The 16,397-nt window shown below is 45.2% G+C and overlaps 1 protein-coding gene across 1 annotated transcript in view; it reads right to left on the bottom strand.

Annotated features, from left to right (window-relative positions):
* Positions 1-16,397, bottom strand: part of ABCB7 (ATP binding cassette subfamily B member 7) — a 607,823-nt gene that overhangs the window by 108,058 nt on the left and 483,368 nt on the right. Inside the window, exon 11 of the mRNA XM_069210993.1 lies at positions 4,888-5,051. Within this exon, the coding sequence (XP_069067094.1) occupies positions 4,888-5,051 (164 nt within the window). The remainder of the gene's footprint in view (positions 1-4,887; positions 5,052-16,397) is intronic.

Raw genomic sequence — 16,397 nt, forward strand, 5'->3', positions numbered from 1 at the left:
CTGACACTAATGTCTTGTTTCTATGGAAGGCTCTAGGACGGAGGACAAAAGAGTCCCAGACCATGGTGCCAATAGTTGGAAAAATGATCCCCCATAAGCAAGCTGTCCCACTAACTCCACCACTGCACGTATACACATACCATCCTACAACTCATCTCAAACATGGATCCATTTTCACTTCAGGTTACACTAGAATGATCCTCCCGCACGTGTGAAGAACAAGCAAGATGCAAGATGCAACATGCTATGAGGCTCAATAGCATAAAGAAAAAATATCTACAAGTCAGTCCCCAAATCAATGAAGTGCAGTGTAAACATCCACCGCAGAGGACAAAACACCTTCTCCATGAAATGAGTATAGGACCGATCCAATGAACTGGAACCTGAAAGTTATCAAGAACAACCTAAGCATATCGACTGAGAATAAGATTCTGAATTATAGCTCACACGTGGTGAAGATAGTCAGTGACCAGGAAAGACAACTCACCTTGAACAGCCAATCATCCAGCGATGGGTAGATAAAGAAAGCATACCTGCCTAGATGAATCCCCACCAATGCTGTGACCTTGATGAAGGCTCCTGGTGCAGTCCTGCTTTTCAATACCTGAATAACTTGGGCCACTATATTCAACTTTTCCTTCTACAAGACTATGTTTACATAGTGCAGGCAGAGAAGGTCTACTCACTTTAATATTTTCCTGGTATACCCGATGTAGTAGTACGAGCCTCCATACTACAGTTAAAATAGCTTGAGTGTCTTCTTTTGGAGAAATGCCTGATCCTCCATAAGATGAACACTAAAGTAAGAGTGACTGGCTATGTTTGCCAAGACTGATTCCTAAAGCAAACAATGAGGTACTGCACCGGATTTTCTGCAGGACTATCCTCCAACTCTGAGGTCACAAATTCAGCACAACAGAAAGTACAAATCCAGAAAGAACTGAACATATTTCCGCAACTGTGGACATATGTGAAGGTAAGGTAACTGCAGTGAAGTGGTAACCACAAGAAAATGTATTATGTGGTCATTTAACAATATCTAGTTTTCACACTTCACTGAGAGCCTAAAGCTAGACCTTTGCACAATGTCGCTCCAGCAAAAAATAATAAACAATTATAAAATACCCCCTACATAAACTAACTGCAAGATTTAAGGAAAAAATACCCACAACACCGAGAAGTCCACATCCTAGATTTTTTGGGACAAGGAAACTAATGTTATAAGCATAGAGTGGAGCCTTTGTGGAGCAGTGCCATCCTATCTGGTGACACCTTGAAGATTCTGCAACCAGAGTTGCTAGGGTGCTACTGTGTGCCCACTGCAGGGATGAGAAAATGTTCTAGGCTAGTCTGATACTAGGGGATGTTTCAATAGTATTGGAATCTGCATGGATTATTTTTGGTTAGAAACACGCATTCAAAACTGTGCAAGGAATCCCAACCTCTGCTTGTTCCACTAGCATGTATGGAAGAGGATGCAAGGGAAAAGGCTCTATTATTCAAATCAAATCAAAAACATTTATAAAGCGCGCTACTCACCCGTGAGGGTCTCAAGGAGCTAGGGGAGGGGCGTTACTGCTGCTCGAAGAGCCAGGTTTTGAGCTGCCTCCGGAATGCTGGGTGGTCCTGAGGTTGGCTGGGAGGGAGTTCCATGTCTTGGCCGCCAGGTAGGAGAAGGATTTCCCACCTGCCGTAGTGCGGCGGATGCGAGGGACGGCGGCGAGTGCGAGGTTGGCGGAGCGAAGTTGACGAGTGGGTGTGTAGAAACTGAGGCGACGGTTGAGGTATTCGTGTCCCTTGTTGTGGAGGGCTTTGTGAGCGTGGGTAAGGAGCCGGAAGGTGATCCTTTTGTTGACGGGAAGCCAGTGCAGGTGTCTCAGGTGGGCGGAGATGTGGCTGTTGCGGGGTATGTCGAGGATGAGGCGGGCGGAGGCGTTTTGTATTCGCTGCAGACGTTTCTGGAGTTTAGCGGTGGTTCCTGCATATAGGGTGTTTCCGTAGTCCAGGCGGCTTGTGACGAGGGCGTGGGTCACAGTTTTTCTGGTGTCGGCGGGGATCCAGCAGAAGATCTTTCGGAGCATGCGGAGAGTGAGGAAGCAGGAAGATGATACGGCGTTGACTTGTTTGGTCATGGTGAGAAGTGGGTCCAGGATGAATCCGAGGTTGCGTGCGTGGTCTGAGGGGGTTGGTGCGGTGCCAAGGGCCGTGGGCCACCAAGAGTTCTCCCAGGCGGACGGGGTGTTTCCGAGGATGAGGACTTCCGTTGTGTCTGAGTTCAGCTTCAGACGGCTGAGTTTCATCCAATCTGCGACATCTTAAAAGAAGATGGGAAAGGGATACCCAAAAGGGTGCAGCGGAGAAGAACTGTATACTTTTCACAAGATCTTCATTGTTTTTGGTGCAAACACACAATTCGAAAATAGTGTCATAGTGTGCTTTCCCAAAAACATAAAATTCAGGTACAGGCGACAACACATACTTAGGGCCTTATTACGACCCTGGAGGTCCGACCACCACATTACAACTGCGGCGGTAGCGCCGTGGTCAGACCACCAGCACTGCCACTTTTCATCAACACGACGGTGTGGCAGTGCTGACAGTCCTAATCCTCCAGGGCAGCGCTGCTGAGCATTACATGACCCCCTATGTGTGGAAAAAATGTATGTAAGGTCAGAGATGCCCTTTAACCTGCAGAGGGAGCTGATGATATACCGAATGTGGCGATGTAACGGAGGAAGACATGATAAATATGTATGTGTGCACGTTAGCATTAGGATGTGGCAGAGGCATTATTTTGATGTTTCCTGTTTGCTATGCGATGTTGTTTGTCATGAAAAACAATTAATAAATAAATCAAATATTAAAACTGTCGAGTGTCTCAGGTCACATGCAACATTCCCCGCCACCACAGCTATTAGCCGCAGCAGTTTGTAAGTTGTAATTTCAAAACCCATATTAGGGATGGAAAACACCAGAAACAAACCGTTGTCGATCAGAACACCAGGTCTGGCTGAAGTTGTTGCATAACAAGGGGCTACTTAGCAACCGTCAATGCAAATGATCAAGGTCAAAAGGTGAGATATCTATGGCAGTTTTTCCAAATTATTATATACAGGGAGTGCAGAATTATTAGGCAAGTTGTATTTCTGAGGATTAATTTTATTATTGAACAACAACCATGTTCTCAATGAACCCAAAAAACTCATTAATATCAAAGCTGAATATTTTTGGAAGTAGTTTTTAGTTTGTTTTTAGTTTTAGCTATGTTAGGGGGATATCTGTGTGTGCAGGTGACTATTACTGTGCATAATTATTAGGCAACTTAACAAAAAAAAATATATACCCATTTCAATTATTTATTATTACCAGTGAAACCAATATAACATCTCAACATTCACAAATATACATTTCTGACATTCAAAAACAAAACAAAAACAAATCAGTGACCAATATAGCCACCTTTCTTTGCAAGGACACTCAAAAGCCTGCCATCCATGGATTCTGTCAGTGTTTTGATCTGTTCACCATCAACATTGCGTGCAGCAGCAACCACAGCCTCCCAGACACTGTTCAGAGAGGTGTACTGTTTTCCCTCCTTGTAAATCTCACATTTGATGATGGACCACAGGTTCTCAATGGGGTTCAGATCAGGTGAACAAGGAGGCCATGTCATTAGATTTCCTTCTTTTATACCCTTTCTTGCCAGCCACGCTGTGGAGTACTTGGACGCGTGTGATGGAGCATTGTCCTGCATGAAAATCATGTTTTTCTTGAAGGATGCAGACTTCTTCCTGTACCACTGCTTGAAGAAGGTGTCTTCCAGGAACTGGCAGTAGGACTGGGAGTTGAGCTTGACTCCATCCTCAACCCGAAAAGGCCCCACAAGCTCATCTTTGATGATACCAGCCCAAACCAGTACTCCACCTCCACCTTGCTGGCGTCTGAGTCGGACTGGAGCTCTCTGCCCTTTACCAATCCAGCCACGGGCCCATCCATCTGGCCCATCAAGACTCACTCTCATTTCATCAGTCCATAAAACCTTAGAAAAATCAGTCTTGAGATATTTCTTGGCCCAGTCTTGACGTTTCAGCTTGTGTGTCTTGTTCAGTGGTGGTCGTCTTTCAGCCTTTCTTACCTTGGCCATGTCTCTGAGTATTGCACACCTTGTGCTTTTGGGCACTCCAGTGATGTTGCAGCTCTGAAATATGGCCAAACTGGTGGCAAGTGGCATCGTGGCAGCTGCACGCTTGACTTTTCTCAGTTCATGGGCAGTTATTTTGCGCCTTGGTTTTTCCACACGCTTCTTGCGACCCTGTTGACTATTTTGAATGAAACGCTTGATTGTTCGATGATCACGCTTCAGAAGCTTTGCAATTTTAAGAGTGCTGCATCCCTCTGCAAGATATCTCACTATTTTTGACTTTTCTGAGCCTGTCAAGTCCTTCTTTTGACCCATTTTGCCAAAGGAAAGGAAGTTGCCTAATAATTATGCACACCTGATATAGGGTGTTGATGTCATTAGACCACACCCCTTCTCATTACAGAGATGCACATCACCTAATATGCTTAATTGGTAGTAGGCTTTCGAGCCTATACAGCTTGGAGTAAGACAACATGCATAAAGAGGATGATGTGGTCAAAATACTCATTTGCCTAATAATTCTGCACTCCCTGTAGAGACTGGTGGAAGAAACCTGTCCACTAGTTGGCATCAACACTTCGAGAGGGAGAGCAAGACCACCAATGTACAATGGAAGGGACGCATCTCAGTTTGGTTGGCATGCAAAACGATATGACTAAGAGCTATTATACTGAACACTCGATCAAGCCAACTCTAATCAAGCTGCAAATCCCATGCAATATTTACAGTTTCAAAATCCAGCTCACCCGGATCCACTGCCTCCGACAATCGCCACCTTGTTTCCTGCAGGAACTTCGAAAGAGAGCCCATTGAGTACCTTCTGACCCTCCAAATATTCAAAATAAACATTATCGAATGCAATGGTGGCGGTCTGTGGTGTGATCTGCAGGGCTGGGGCCAGCTGTTTGTTCTGTTGAGGAGGGAAAACATGTACTTAAAATGCTTATTGTGTTCAGTTTGGAATTATCATAAACAGGTGCATAATTTGTTCAGACACTTAAAACAAATTATAAAACATTACTGCAGGAACAGCGGGTCTCTGGAACGTGCATAATCACAAAAATAAATAGCCAAACAAACTCACATAAGCGCACAAGACAACCAAACATACAGAAATTGCAAAAAAAATACTTAAAGTAACTGCTCGATATGGACAGAATGGGAAGTGCTGTGCTTCATCAAACATTTTAAAAATCATGGTTATTAAAAACAAAATCAGCAGTTTCCTAATCACTAAAAATCTACATTCAGAAGCTTTACGGGCACTTGTGATACACCATTTACAATTACACGACAGGATTGAAGCCGACTTGCAATGTAAGCAGTCGCTCACAGCACCAGGCATGATTGTTCACTAATCCTGCACCTTCTGGTGTACATCAATGCTGGATACTGAAGTAGGAGTTTTTCTGAGTGGAGCAGGGACGAGAGGACAAACCCAGACAGTCAACTGGGATTTTTCTGCTGCTCCAAGATCAGTGTTCTCTGTGCAGCAAATTCAAAGATTGCGGTTGTAAGAAACTGCGTTACTGGTTGGGGGGGGGGTGAACCACACTACAGCAGCAACCACAATCCTTGTCAGGGTGAAGTCACAAGCAACCCTTGTTCACCTGTGTTCAACCTCTCGTAGCTTGGAACAGAGCAGTCAGACTTAACCAAAAGGAAATATGTAAAGTAATTATGCAGCATTTCAAACAGTAATAAAGTGAACACAACATAAGAAAAATCCCACTGCAATTTAGAAAAAAAAGAGTAAAATTTAAAAAATGATTTAAAACAAAATGACAAAAATCCAATCAGGATTACCAGAGATATGCAATTTTGAAGATTTAAGTAAAAATAGCACTAAAAAGCATCTGGTCGTGCCGGACCAGGACAAAGTCACAAGTTCAGGCAGACCTCAATGGAGCGCAGGCCAGCTACAAAGCCCAACTTAGGCCCACTGAACAAGAGTGTCTTAAATCCTGGTTGAGAAGAGTTGCAAGATCCCTCATCAAGGAAGAGTCATGCAAGGATGTAAGGTTCTGGAGTGGAAATGCAACGCACAGGGGGGTTCCAAGTAGTGAGGCCTTGAGTCGTCGACAAGGATGGGGTCAACAGGGGTTTGCAATGTGAAGTCCAGAATTGAGGATGCATCACACACAAGCTGGTTCTGAAGAAGCTCCAGGACTTGCAATGCAGAGTCCTGCATTGTCAAGGATGCCATCAACGAGGGGCTTGCTTTCAATGTGTAGACCTGCTCTGAGGATAGGTCGTGCAGCGGTGGATCCAATGGGGCTGCCAGCTGCTATGCAGAGTCCCGAGTCACGGATGCGTGGGACTGAAGTTCTGATGTGGAGTTTTTGGGAGGCAATGCGTCAGGCAGCGGCTCTGATGCAGACTTTCTGGGAGGCGATGTGTTGTGCTGCGTTGGCTCTGCTGGGACTGCAGTTGGGCTGGCAGAGCACCTTTAGGCCTGTTTTCAGAGGGTCAGGACTGCTGTGGCCACACTTGGCTGGATAGGGCTCACAACTGACAGATTTCTGGTGCTGGATACAAAGCTGTTGGAGCCTGTTCTGTCTTTGAGGCTCCCATCAGGCAGACAGCCAACTGGCCCTTTGAATCACTCTAGTGGTCCTGGGTTCAAGACGCAGGTCCAGTTCTTCATTCAGCCAGCCGGGCAGCAGAGTAGCAGTTCTTCTGAGTCTTCCGCAGTTCCAGAGGTGTAGTGAAGAACTGGGACTAATGGTCCATTATTTATACCTAGTGCCCATTTTCAAGTAGAAGGTGGTTCTGGAGGTTTCCACCCCACGGGGTGTCTGGAATTTCTTGTTCTGGCCCCTACTTGTTAGGGCAAACAAAAACTGGTAAACCCGTTGTGAGTGTGCTCAGGCAGACCCTTTGTGATGTGCGAGTGTCATAGGTGACAGCTGCCCCCTCATTAAGTCAGAATGGCCCATCCTGCCAACACCTAGCCTCCTTTTGTCCCACAAAGACCAACTTCTAGCTACACCTAGTCATGTCACTCAGGGACAAGCTGCAGGCACCAAATGGTTAGGACAAGAAAATGCCAACTTTCTGAAAGTGGCATTTTCAAATTGCGATTTAAAATCCAACTTCATCGTTAAAGAGGGCTTTTAGTTACATTTTTTCAGATACCAAACTCAAACTGTTTACCTTCTCCCAACTGAAAGTTACTATTTTTTTTAGTGTTAAGGTGGGATCCTTTAACTAGTCTTTTGCAGGAGTTTCAAGATAAATGACGAAGCAGGAGGTGGCCCTTTCTGGGACATAGCTTCATCACATTCTAAAAGCTGCTGTGTGCCTTTCTGGGGGATGAAACGCTCCAAAGTGCCTTCATTTTGGTGCCTTCTTTGTCCTGGTTTGTGTTGAATCACTGCCCTATGCCACTCAAAATTAGGGCTGTGATTTTTCCTTGTGCACCCTGTGACGTGGGTGCCCAGAAGTTTAAATATTTAAATACATTGCTGACTCAATTAAGTTATCTCAAATGGACTGCATGTTCGAAACTTCTCCCGACTGTGCCAGGAGGCCTTACATTTCAATGCCTGTACTGAAGGTCCCCCCCCCCCCCCCCAACCCCCCCGCAAGACACCAGTCCCGAACATCACTCCCAAAGTCTACCCTCTCAGCCGAACGGACAAGCAGGCGTCGTGTGCCTGGAGGTCATGCCTCTTAAAACACATTTTGAGAAATCAGTTCAGAACACAAATTAATAACGGGTAAAATTATAATTTGTCAATTTAGTGCGATGCTTCCCCGTCTCGTCAAGTTTAAATATGTTGCATGCTGCATGTTCCAGCATGCACCTCGATGTCAACCTCTACAAACCACTAGAACACGACAACCCTTTGATAGCTAAGTAGTCTGTTCTGCTTGGAAGTTCAGACAGTTTCCTTCAGCACACACAAAGTCGCATTATCCACTCATAGAATGGCACTGAATGTTCCAAGTATGTCCTCAGAAGAGCGCTCTGCGCTTGTGGAAATGAAAACACAGGCAAAATAGCTCTGCTGTGAAATTACAGCTTTCCAACTGCACCTTTGAAAGATTATTATTCAGCGTAATGATTACGGCATTCGAGTGTGCATCTGCCTGCTTCTGCTGCAGCATTTAAATGCTACCCAACAAATATTCTTCAAACCATCGATCCGCACGTTTCTAACATGAAGCGCGTAAGCACCGGGGTTTGAAGCTGGATTAGACATCTAACAGAAGTTAAACAAGGCTTTTTTCTTTGAAAAGGCGTGAACTGATGTCTTGGCACCAGCGTTTCCAGTTATTTCTTTTGTCCACCTTCAGGGGTGAAGGCTAGGCAAGCCAGTGAAAATTGCACTTACAGTCCTCCAATCTTTTGAGAGAGTAAAACCAAGAATGTGGGCTTGAGGTGGGGTCTTGGGAGGAAAAGAATTAGCCGGTAGGCGGCGGCTCCAACCATGTGTCTTTCAAGACGAGAACACTGCAGGTTGGTAATATCCAGTGCTTCATTTGTGCTGGTTGTTTCCGGTGCTGAGCACCGGCACTTATTCTTCTGCCTCAAGCATTTGCTGCAAGCAAAAGACACATATGGGAAAGACGGAGGAAGGTTAAAACGAAAAAGCGTCACAAAGGGAGGAAGTAGAAAGTTGCAGGATGAGCTGAAGGGGCAGGGGTGGCCGTAAATGGATTGAAGAAGCCCGAGATTGCTTCAGGATTACGCTGCCTCAGTATTCAGTGCTGGCAGATTTAATTACAGCAGCCTCGTGTTTAAGAGAAGGGTTTTGAGCACCGGTACCTCTTTATTTACAAATTAAGCACTGGTAATATCAGGGATGGCTGCTCACAGCCCACCTTCTCAAAAGAATCCAGCCTGATCGGTAAGACAGTTTTAGACGGGGTCAGTTTCAGTAAATCGACTGTCAGTTTTCAATGACAATGACCTTGAGTTACCAACAGATTCTGTGGATTTTTGCTGCTGTATAATTTAGCGCCATTAGCGTGTTCTCGTCAGAGGAAAATGATTGTGGTACATTAAAGAGGCTTTTCCCGCCCAAGTAAGCTGCATAGAGACCGCGCCAGAGGCTGTAATTTACATTCAGACGCCATTTTAGTGTGTGGCGTCTGTGCAAAGGACACCGCAGAGGCTCAGCCCGGGGGATCTTCCAAGTCCTGAGCGGATCAATACCTGGGAGGAGGCAATTTCAATGCTGCTGAAAAGTTTCAAACGGGTCGCAGTCCTTCCTCTATTTTAAGCGGTTTCTGTTTTCTCTCCGAGTATTCCCAAGTGGCAAAGGTTTTTGATGGGTCAGTAGATCAGGAGGTGGGAAAGTTGCCAGACAGCGGCTTGGCATGAATGAATTGGAGCTCACCAGAGAGGCGCGACAGAAACACCTGTAGTTGTCTTCGTAAGAGAACATAGGTCAGACAACAATAGCTGGTTGAATGGAGGAGTAGTTTAGTTTACCTGCTCAAGGAACAGGCGTGAAAACGGGCCAGAAAAGCAGTGTTCCATGATGAATTTGATATTGGAGTTGTAGGGCTGAGAACAGTTATAGTCTTGTGGTTCACTTTGATAGGGGAGGGTTTGTTCAGGAGGGTTTTCAGAGGTGCCCTGCAAAGTATGGACGATCTGTGAAGACTGGTTCCCCAGTAGATGTGAGCTAGTTCTGGAGTGATGGTAAAGTTGGCAGACGGCAAGAGATTAGGCTTTTCCACTGCCCTTTAGAGCACAACTTAGACTTCACTGAGTACCTTCATGTGAGTGTTCAATACGTTAAAGTTAATTTCAGAAGGTGTCCAAGGGCTGGACGTTTACCATTTTAAGGATCTGCAAGCTACTGCAAAATCCAGTAATTTGTTGCGCAGCAGTTCTTTGGATGAGCATGCGAGTGGGGATGGATCTATTTCAGGTTCACATGGATGTGTGCAATGTGGCAGTCTAGATAGGGGGTCTTGCCCTGGGGTTGGCCCTTTGTGTATTTTGTCAACTGAGCCTTTTTATGTTAGGAGGGTGGGAGTATATTCTTAGTAAAACCTATACTATAAGTGTGCAATTACATGTTGTGTGATGCTGGCAACTCTGCAGGGGCTTATGAACTAAGCTGGCCTGCTTCGCTGTCCCACCAAACGATGACAACACTAATAGGGTACTGCACTAACTTGTGAAGTTCTTTTGTGTACAAGGACTTTCATTAAAGAAAATAGTATAAAAGAACCAAGTTAACTATTTGCTAGTAATGCATGTATTAGAGTAGGACTGGGTTGGAGCTTGGTTATCAATGTCAAATCTAGTGCTTTACAATCAATATTATTCCAGATGATTTCAGCATCACCTGAATACCAGGCGGACTGTGTGCTGCAACTGTGGATGTTGGCAACTCCTGCACCTTATTATCCATTTGCACGGTTTAGAAGACTGAAGGGGTAGATGAATAGCACCTAACTGTGTATGGAGGACAAGTAGGAGCTACGTCCTTGGGATTGGAGATCGCCAGATGAGATTTGTCAAAGCTGTGGGGTTGTAGACCAAACTCCCACTTTTGAAGATTGGTGTTTAACAAGGCAACCGAAGAAATATATAAAAGCAGAGTTTGCCCCTAGAATCTCTTTAGAAATGTGGGACAGATGGAATGGGGTACTTGATCTGGAGTGAAAAGTGAATGTATGAAAGAACACTGGGAGGCAAAACTCCAATTAACATGATAAATACACTAACTTGATCTAATTTATGGACTCTATGTATGTATTATGCTTCTTTCCAAAAGGAGCGCTCAGAAACTGAATGAGCCCAGAGTAAACTCACAAATAAAAGAATAGTTTTATTTATACAGTTTTATGTTTTTTACACAGTGGGCATACTGCCAGATGGCAGCTTCAGAGAACTCATAATGGAAAGAGTGATAGAGTGTGGGCAGTTAAAAATAAAACACACCATGATCAGTAGGCTACTTACATGATGTTAGCAATAGGCTGGGTTCATCTGCTTTTGGTCTTCAATAAACTTTCCAAAAGAAGGCTAAGGGTGGAAAGGAGGAACTACCACAATGAAGGACCCTGAAGCTGCATGAATCCTCCCCAAAACACAAGTATCACACAGGCCGGAGTGACCGCTTTTCTTGCAAGTCCGAACCTGGGAACTAATCAAGTGTGATGACCTGAAAGTACAGAGTCTTCGCTGTAGTCTCAGATCACAAAGCGAAGCGGAAGGTAGAGTTCGGAGCCAGCACAAAGAAGCCTGCAAAAAAGAGGAAATACAGCCAAGAGAAATGGAAGAAGATAGAGGAAGGAGATGTAGGCGAGCTGGGCACACACTGGCAGGAGGCAGAGTATGAGGGCTGTTTGGGCCAAGAGAAAAGCAATGCAGAGGAAAGCTGCAGCAAGAGGCAGGAGGTACTAGCCTGCCTCCTGCACCGGTTGAGAAATACAAGTACAACCAGCGCAGGATGACAGGGGACAAGGGGCTTTCCCTCATAAAGAACATACTGGCACCAAATGTAGTTGATCCCTTTAATTAGGCAGGTATGCTACAGTTTAAAGGATTTCAGGCAGGGGTCTCCAACGAGTAGCTCCAGATCTACCAGTAGCTCTCCAGCTGCCTGTGGGCACCTCTCCTGAGTGAAGCCCAAACTATGACTATCGAAGCTTTTGCCTGGCTGATGTCTGTAGAAAAACAGCTGAATTTTGAAAAAGTGTTTGAAACTATTGTTTGAGTTGAAGTGATTTATTACTCATATTTATACCTTGGTGTCAGGAGGACTGCATCTATGGTTTGTACATACTACCCTTGTAACATTTCAGTTCAAATTGTCAAAGCTTTTTCTACGTTACTGTTAAAAACCCTGCCTAAGGCGCCAACGTGATGACTGCTGACACGTGTGGATGGGGTGCTCATGTTTACATTACTAGTATTAGTAACTCGGGATGATTTTCACTGAACATAGGTAGCTCTTGTCAAGGAAAAGGTTGGAGACCCCTGATTTAAGGTCATGTGTACTAAAACAATTACTAATATACATTTGTTAACATTATTTCTGGTGAGTATTACATCCTACTGCAGCTTACAAACCTTAACAATAGTCCCAAGAAACAAACTGGGACCTGATATTTTTGTAATAGTACTCCCATGTGCCAGCAGGTGGCACTGCATGGCAGATTCAACATCTTAAGAATAGATAACACAATATTACCTCCCAAAAAGGAGGATCTAGAGAAAGGACTCAGGCTAAAAAGCCCTGCAGAACTGAATGGGGTGGGCAAGCAGATCTTTCCAACAAATCCAACTGCTGGCCATACTTTAGATATTATATATATATATATATTTTTTTTTTACAAATTATGATCTCTCAAGGTGGGCAAACCATATCCGGTGACATGGTTGTACCACCATTTCAGCCTGTTCTCCTGGTCTCCTTTACACTTACATGAGGTGCCACATATGCTGAAAGTAGCTTCACGCCCTTGGCACACAATTAGAAATGGTGATCTCTTAAGACTGCCTGGTATTTTCAATAACTCTTTATTGGCAAAGCTAATTTCTTACATACTGTCTTACTCAGATACTTAACGAGATCGCCTTGATTGATATTAGGGGGACAAGGAGAAGGCAACCGTCTTCGGTGTGGTTTTCTCTCCATCTTCAAAGTATGAAGCAGGCATGTAAAAAGCTAGAGAGATTCTGGAGGAAAAACTATTGCCCAGAAGATGAGGTGGTATCTAAGGCCGCTTTAAAAGGGCTTTGGAAAATTAATTAAAAAAAACAAAAGAGGAGTTATTTGATTACCAAAATGCTGATTCCGAAAATAACTACGGTAACTCACAATTGCCAATGCTCTCTGTCCCCATCAGCAAATCAACCAAAAATTCCCCTCTTAAGTATTAGTCGATCAACTGGCAGCTCATTTTCAGAAAAAGGTAGAGGATATCCACCTATTGTTCCTTATAGGGACGGGTCCAATGACATTTTTCATAGGAGGAGCAGTTTTAAGTTCTTTTATCGCAGTCTTGCTTGAAGATACTGAAATGAGCGTTTTAGGGGTAAGATCTAAGTCTCCTTTAGAGACCTGCCCTCTGTGGCTACTAAATGTAGCCCTCCGTTTGAAAAATTAAATCAATGATTCCTACAGTCAATCTTTATCCACTGGTGTTGTTCCCCGTTGTTGGAAACAAGCACTTGTGCTTCTGTTACTTAAAAAACATAGGCCCATCTCCTTGTTTCTATTGCTGGCAAAGTTCTTGAAACGTTTATTAATACACAACTGACACTATTTTTGGAGAGCAACAAGATTTTGCATTCTATAAAGGTGGGTTTCCCCCAGGACATAGCACTGAGACCCTACTATGGGAGGTCTCTGAATAAGTTAAATTGGCATTGGATGTAGGTAGGAAAGCAGGGGTTGTTCTTTTAGATCTGCCTGCGGGGTTCAACACGGTGGGGGACATTTCGACCCTGGCAGTAAAAACCGCCTACCGCCGCGGCGACGGCTACCAGCTGTCCGGCAAATTAGGACGACAGCCGGATTTCCGCCAGAAGGATGGCAGAAATCCAGCTGTGGCCATGCCGGCGGACAGCGGTAAGGTGGCGCTGCTGCCAGCAGCAGCGCCACGCCAGTAGAACGCCGCCAGCCGTATTATGAGAATAATACGGCCTGGCGGTGTTCTGCTGGCAGGCGCTGCTGCTGGCAGCAGCGCCCAGTCTCCTGCCGGAAGACCCCCTGCACACAGGTAAGTGGGTGCTCCGACAGGGGTGGCGGGGGATGGGGGGGGTGTTGTGTGTGTGCGTGAGGGTGTATGTGTGTATGTCTGTGTGTGCGTGTATCCGGATGTGTGTTGCGTGTTGTATGTGTGTGCATGTTTGGGGGTAGGAGTGCATGTATGTTGAGTAGTGTGAATGCAGGTCTGTGTGTATGGATGTATGTAAGTGTGTGTGAAAGGATGTATGTAAGTGTGTGTGAAAGGATGCATGCGTGGATGAATGTGGAAATGGGTGTGTGTATCCATGCGTGCATGTGTGAAAGGAGGGGCGTGTATGAAGGGGGTCTGGAGAGGTGAACCTGTGGAGGGGGAGGTGGGTGGGGAAGACCCCTATCAGTCACAGGGAAGGGATTCCCTGTCACTGATAGTGCCTACCACCTTGGTTTTCTTGGCGGTAAGGAAGCCACGAAAACTACGCGGGTAGGCGGGGTCATAATCCAGCAGGCGGGCAAGTGACGGCCGCCGGGGCTGGAGATTTTTGTCTCCAGCCCGATGGACGTCACTGCCGTGGCGGTCGGTGTGGTACATTGGTGGTTTGGCTTCAGCCAAACCACCAATGTCATAATTTGGAGGAAAGTTCCACCAGCCTGTTGGCAGTACTTTCCTCCATATCACCGTCATAATGACCCCCTGTGTCATAATATTCTACGAGAATGTCTGGGAACAAGTGAGATGAGAGATGTCGCTCTCAAATGGTTGAAATCTTCCCTTTCTGACTGAGCACAAGCCATACACCTTCTCTTTTTTACATCGGGATTCTCATACTTATGTGTTGGGGTACAACTAAGTTCAACCCTGAGCCCCACTCTTTCAACATCTATATGGACCCTTTGGCGGAGACAGTTGAACCACTGGGCATAAAGATAGTGTTGTACGCTGATGACACACAACTGTTACTCTCCTTATGGCAGGTTGACAGATTTTCAAAAGTGCATTTTCAGGGCTGCTCGAAAGCTGTTCCAGACTGGGTGCAATCAAACTGCCTGAAACTTAATTCTGATAAGTCTGAAGTTATGGTCTTTTGCAATTCTTCTCCGTTTGACCTGGCCTGTCTTTGGTGGCACTCATTGGGCATTCTGCCCGTGTCTGCTTGGCCAACAGAAATCTTGGTATAAAATTTGATTTGGCCCTCTCTTTTAATTACCATATTGTCACTTCCGTATGTTTTGATTTGTTAAAATCTACAACCAAGTTTTTACATGTCTTACTAGAGTAAACTAGAAAACGAATTGTACAGGCTCTGATAACCTCCCGGATGGATTATTCCTACTCCCTCTTTTTAAGTATCTCTGCCAAACCTCTCCACAACCTACAAACAGTTAAAAATGTTGCTGATAGTCTTGTAATAATGATCCCGAAAAGACATTCCATTAGACAGGGTCTTTGTTTTAAATAGTTTTTATTGAGAACATATACGAAGGGGGTTCCATTATAGTCAGCATAACCATACATTTTCATTTTATCATTATTTGTTATCTTACATTTTATTAATGTTCAACTTTTTGACTAAGTATCACCATCTTTACCATGTATAGGACAACTGGATTCGTACAGAGCTTCATTGCGGTCAGGCATACTTCTTGTGGACTACAAGCATTTATAACTGGCAAGTTCAATCAATGGTTCGTGGGTTCGCATGTAGGCAAGAGCCACAGCGAGATGTTTGTGGCTGACTGCGAGGATTACTAATGGGGGTGAGGGGGAGACAAAAAATAAGGGAGAGGAGGGTGACACAGGATACCAGGGTATGGCATTGAAGAAGCTTAGACGCAGCATCAGGTGGCAGTGTACATAACCCAGCATGTGGGTCAGATAGGGAAGATCTACTGCCAGTGCCATTATCTAGGGGCATGGAGGGGGGAGTTATACAGCATGTGTCCAGAGGGGTGAGTATGGTGGCCCAGTTTTGCAAAATTGAACTATGGAGCGCCTCCTCCTCAGCCGTACCACATTTATGTACTGCCCCCAGCCAGGCTTCCATGAGGAGGGAGGGCCTTGAGGGTAGCCAAGCCTTATGACTCTTTTTCAGTTTAAATATGCCTAATGTGCTGGCCTCACATGTTTGCAAGTCAAGTGTATATGTCACCTCACACAGCTTGTGGGGAACTAAGGCCCAAAACCGGAGGAAAGGAGGATCAGTGAGTCTGCGGACAGCTCTGTAGAGCCAGTTTATTAGGTGGTGGCCCGCGCCCATCGTGACAATCACACGTATGACGGGCTATGCAGGCAGTTCAGGGTCCGCAGCCCCACCAGAGCATCCAAGCTGTTTTACAAAATTGTTGGTATGTGAGAAATTGCCCTGCTGGCAGAGATTCCTCCGCTGTGAGGTGTGCAAAGAGAAGTAGGTGGCCACTGGCTTACAAGTCTCCCACTGTGTGGATGGAACTCGACGTCCATCCTCTCAGCTGCCGCGCCAAGTAGGAACCACGGGAACCAAGGAAGGCCCACCTGGAAAATATAAGGTGCATAGCACAGTTTCCTTACTGAGAGCCTGTGTATATTAGACAGGGCCTTTAACAACTGCACT

Source organism: Pleurodeles waltl, chromosome 2_1, assembly GCF_031143425.1.
Source record: "Pleurodeles waltl isolate 20211129_DDA chromosome 2_1, aPleWal1.hap1.20221129, whole genome shotgun sequence".
NCBI classification, from domain to species: Eukaryota; Metazoa; Chordata; class Amphibia; order Caudata; family Salamandridae; genus Pleurodeles; species Pleurodeles waltl.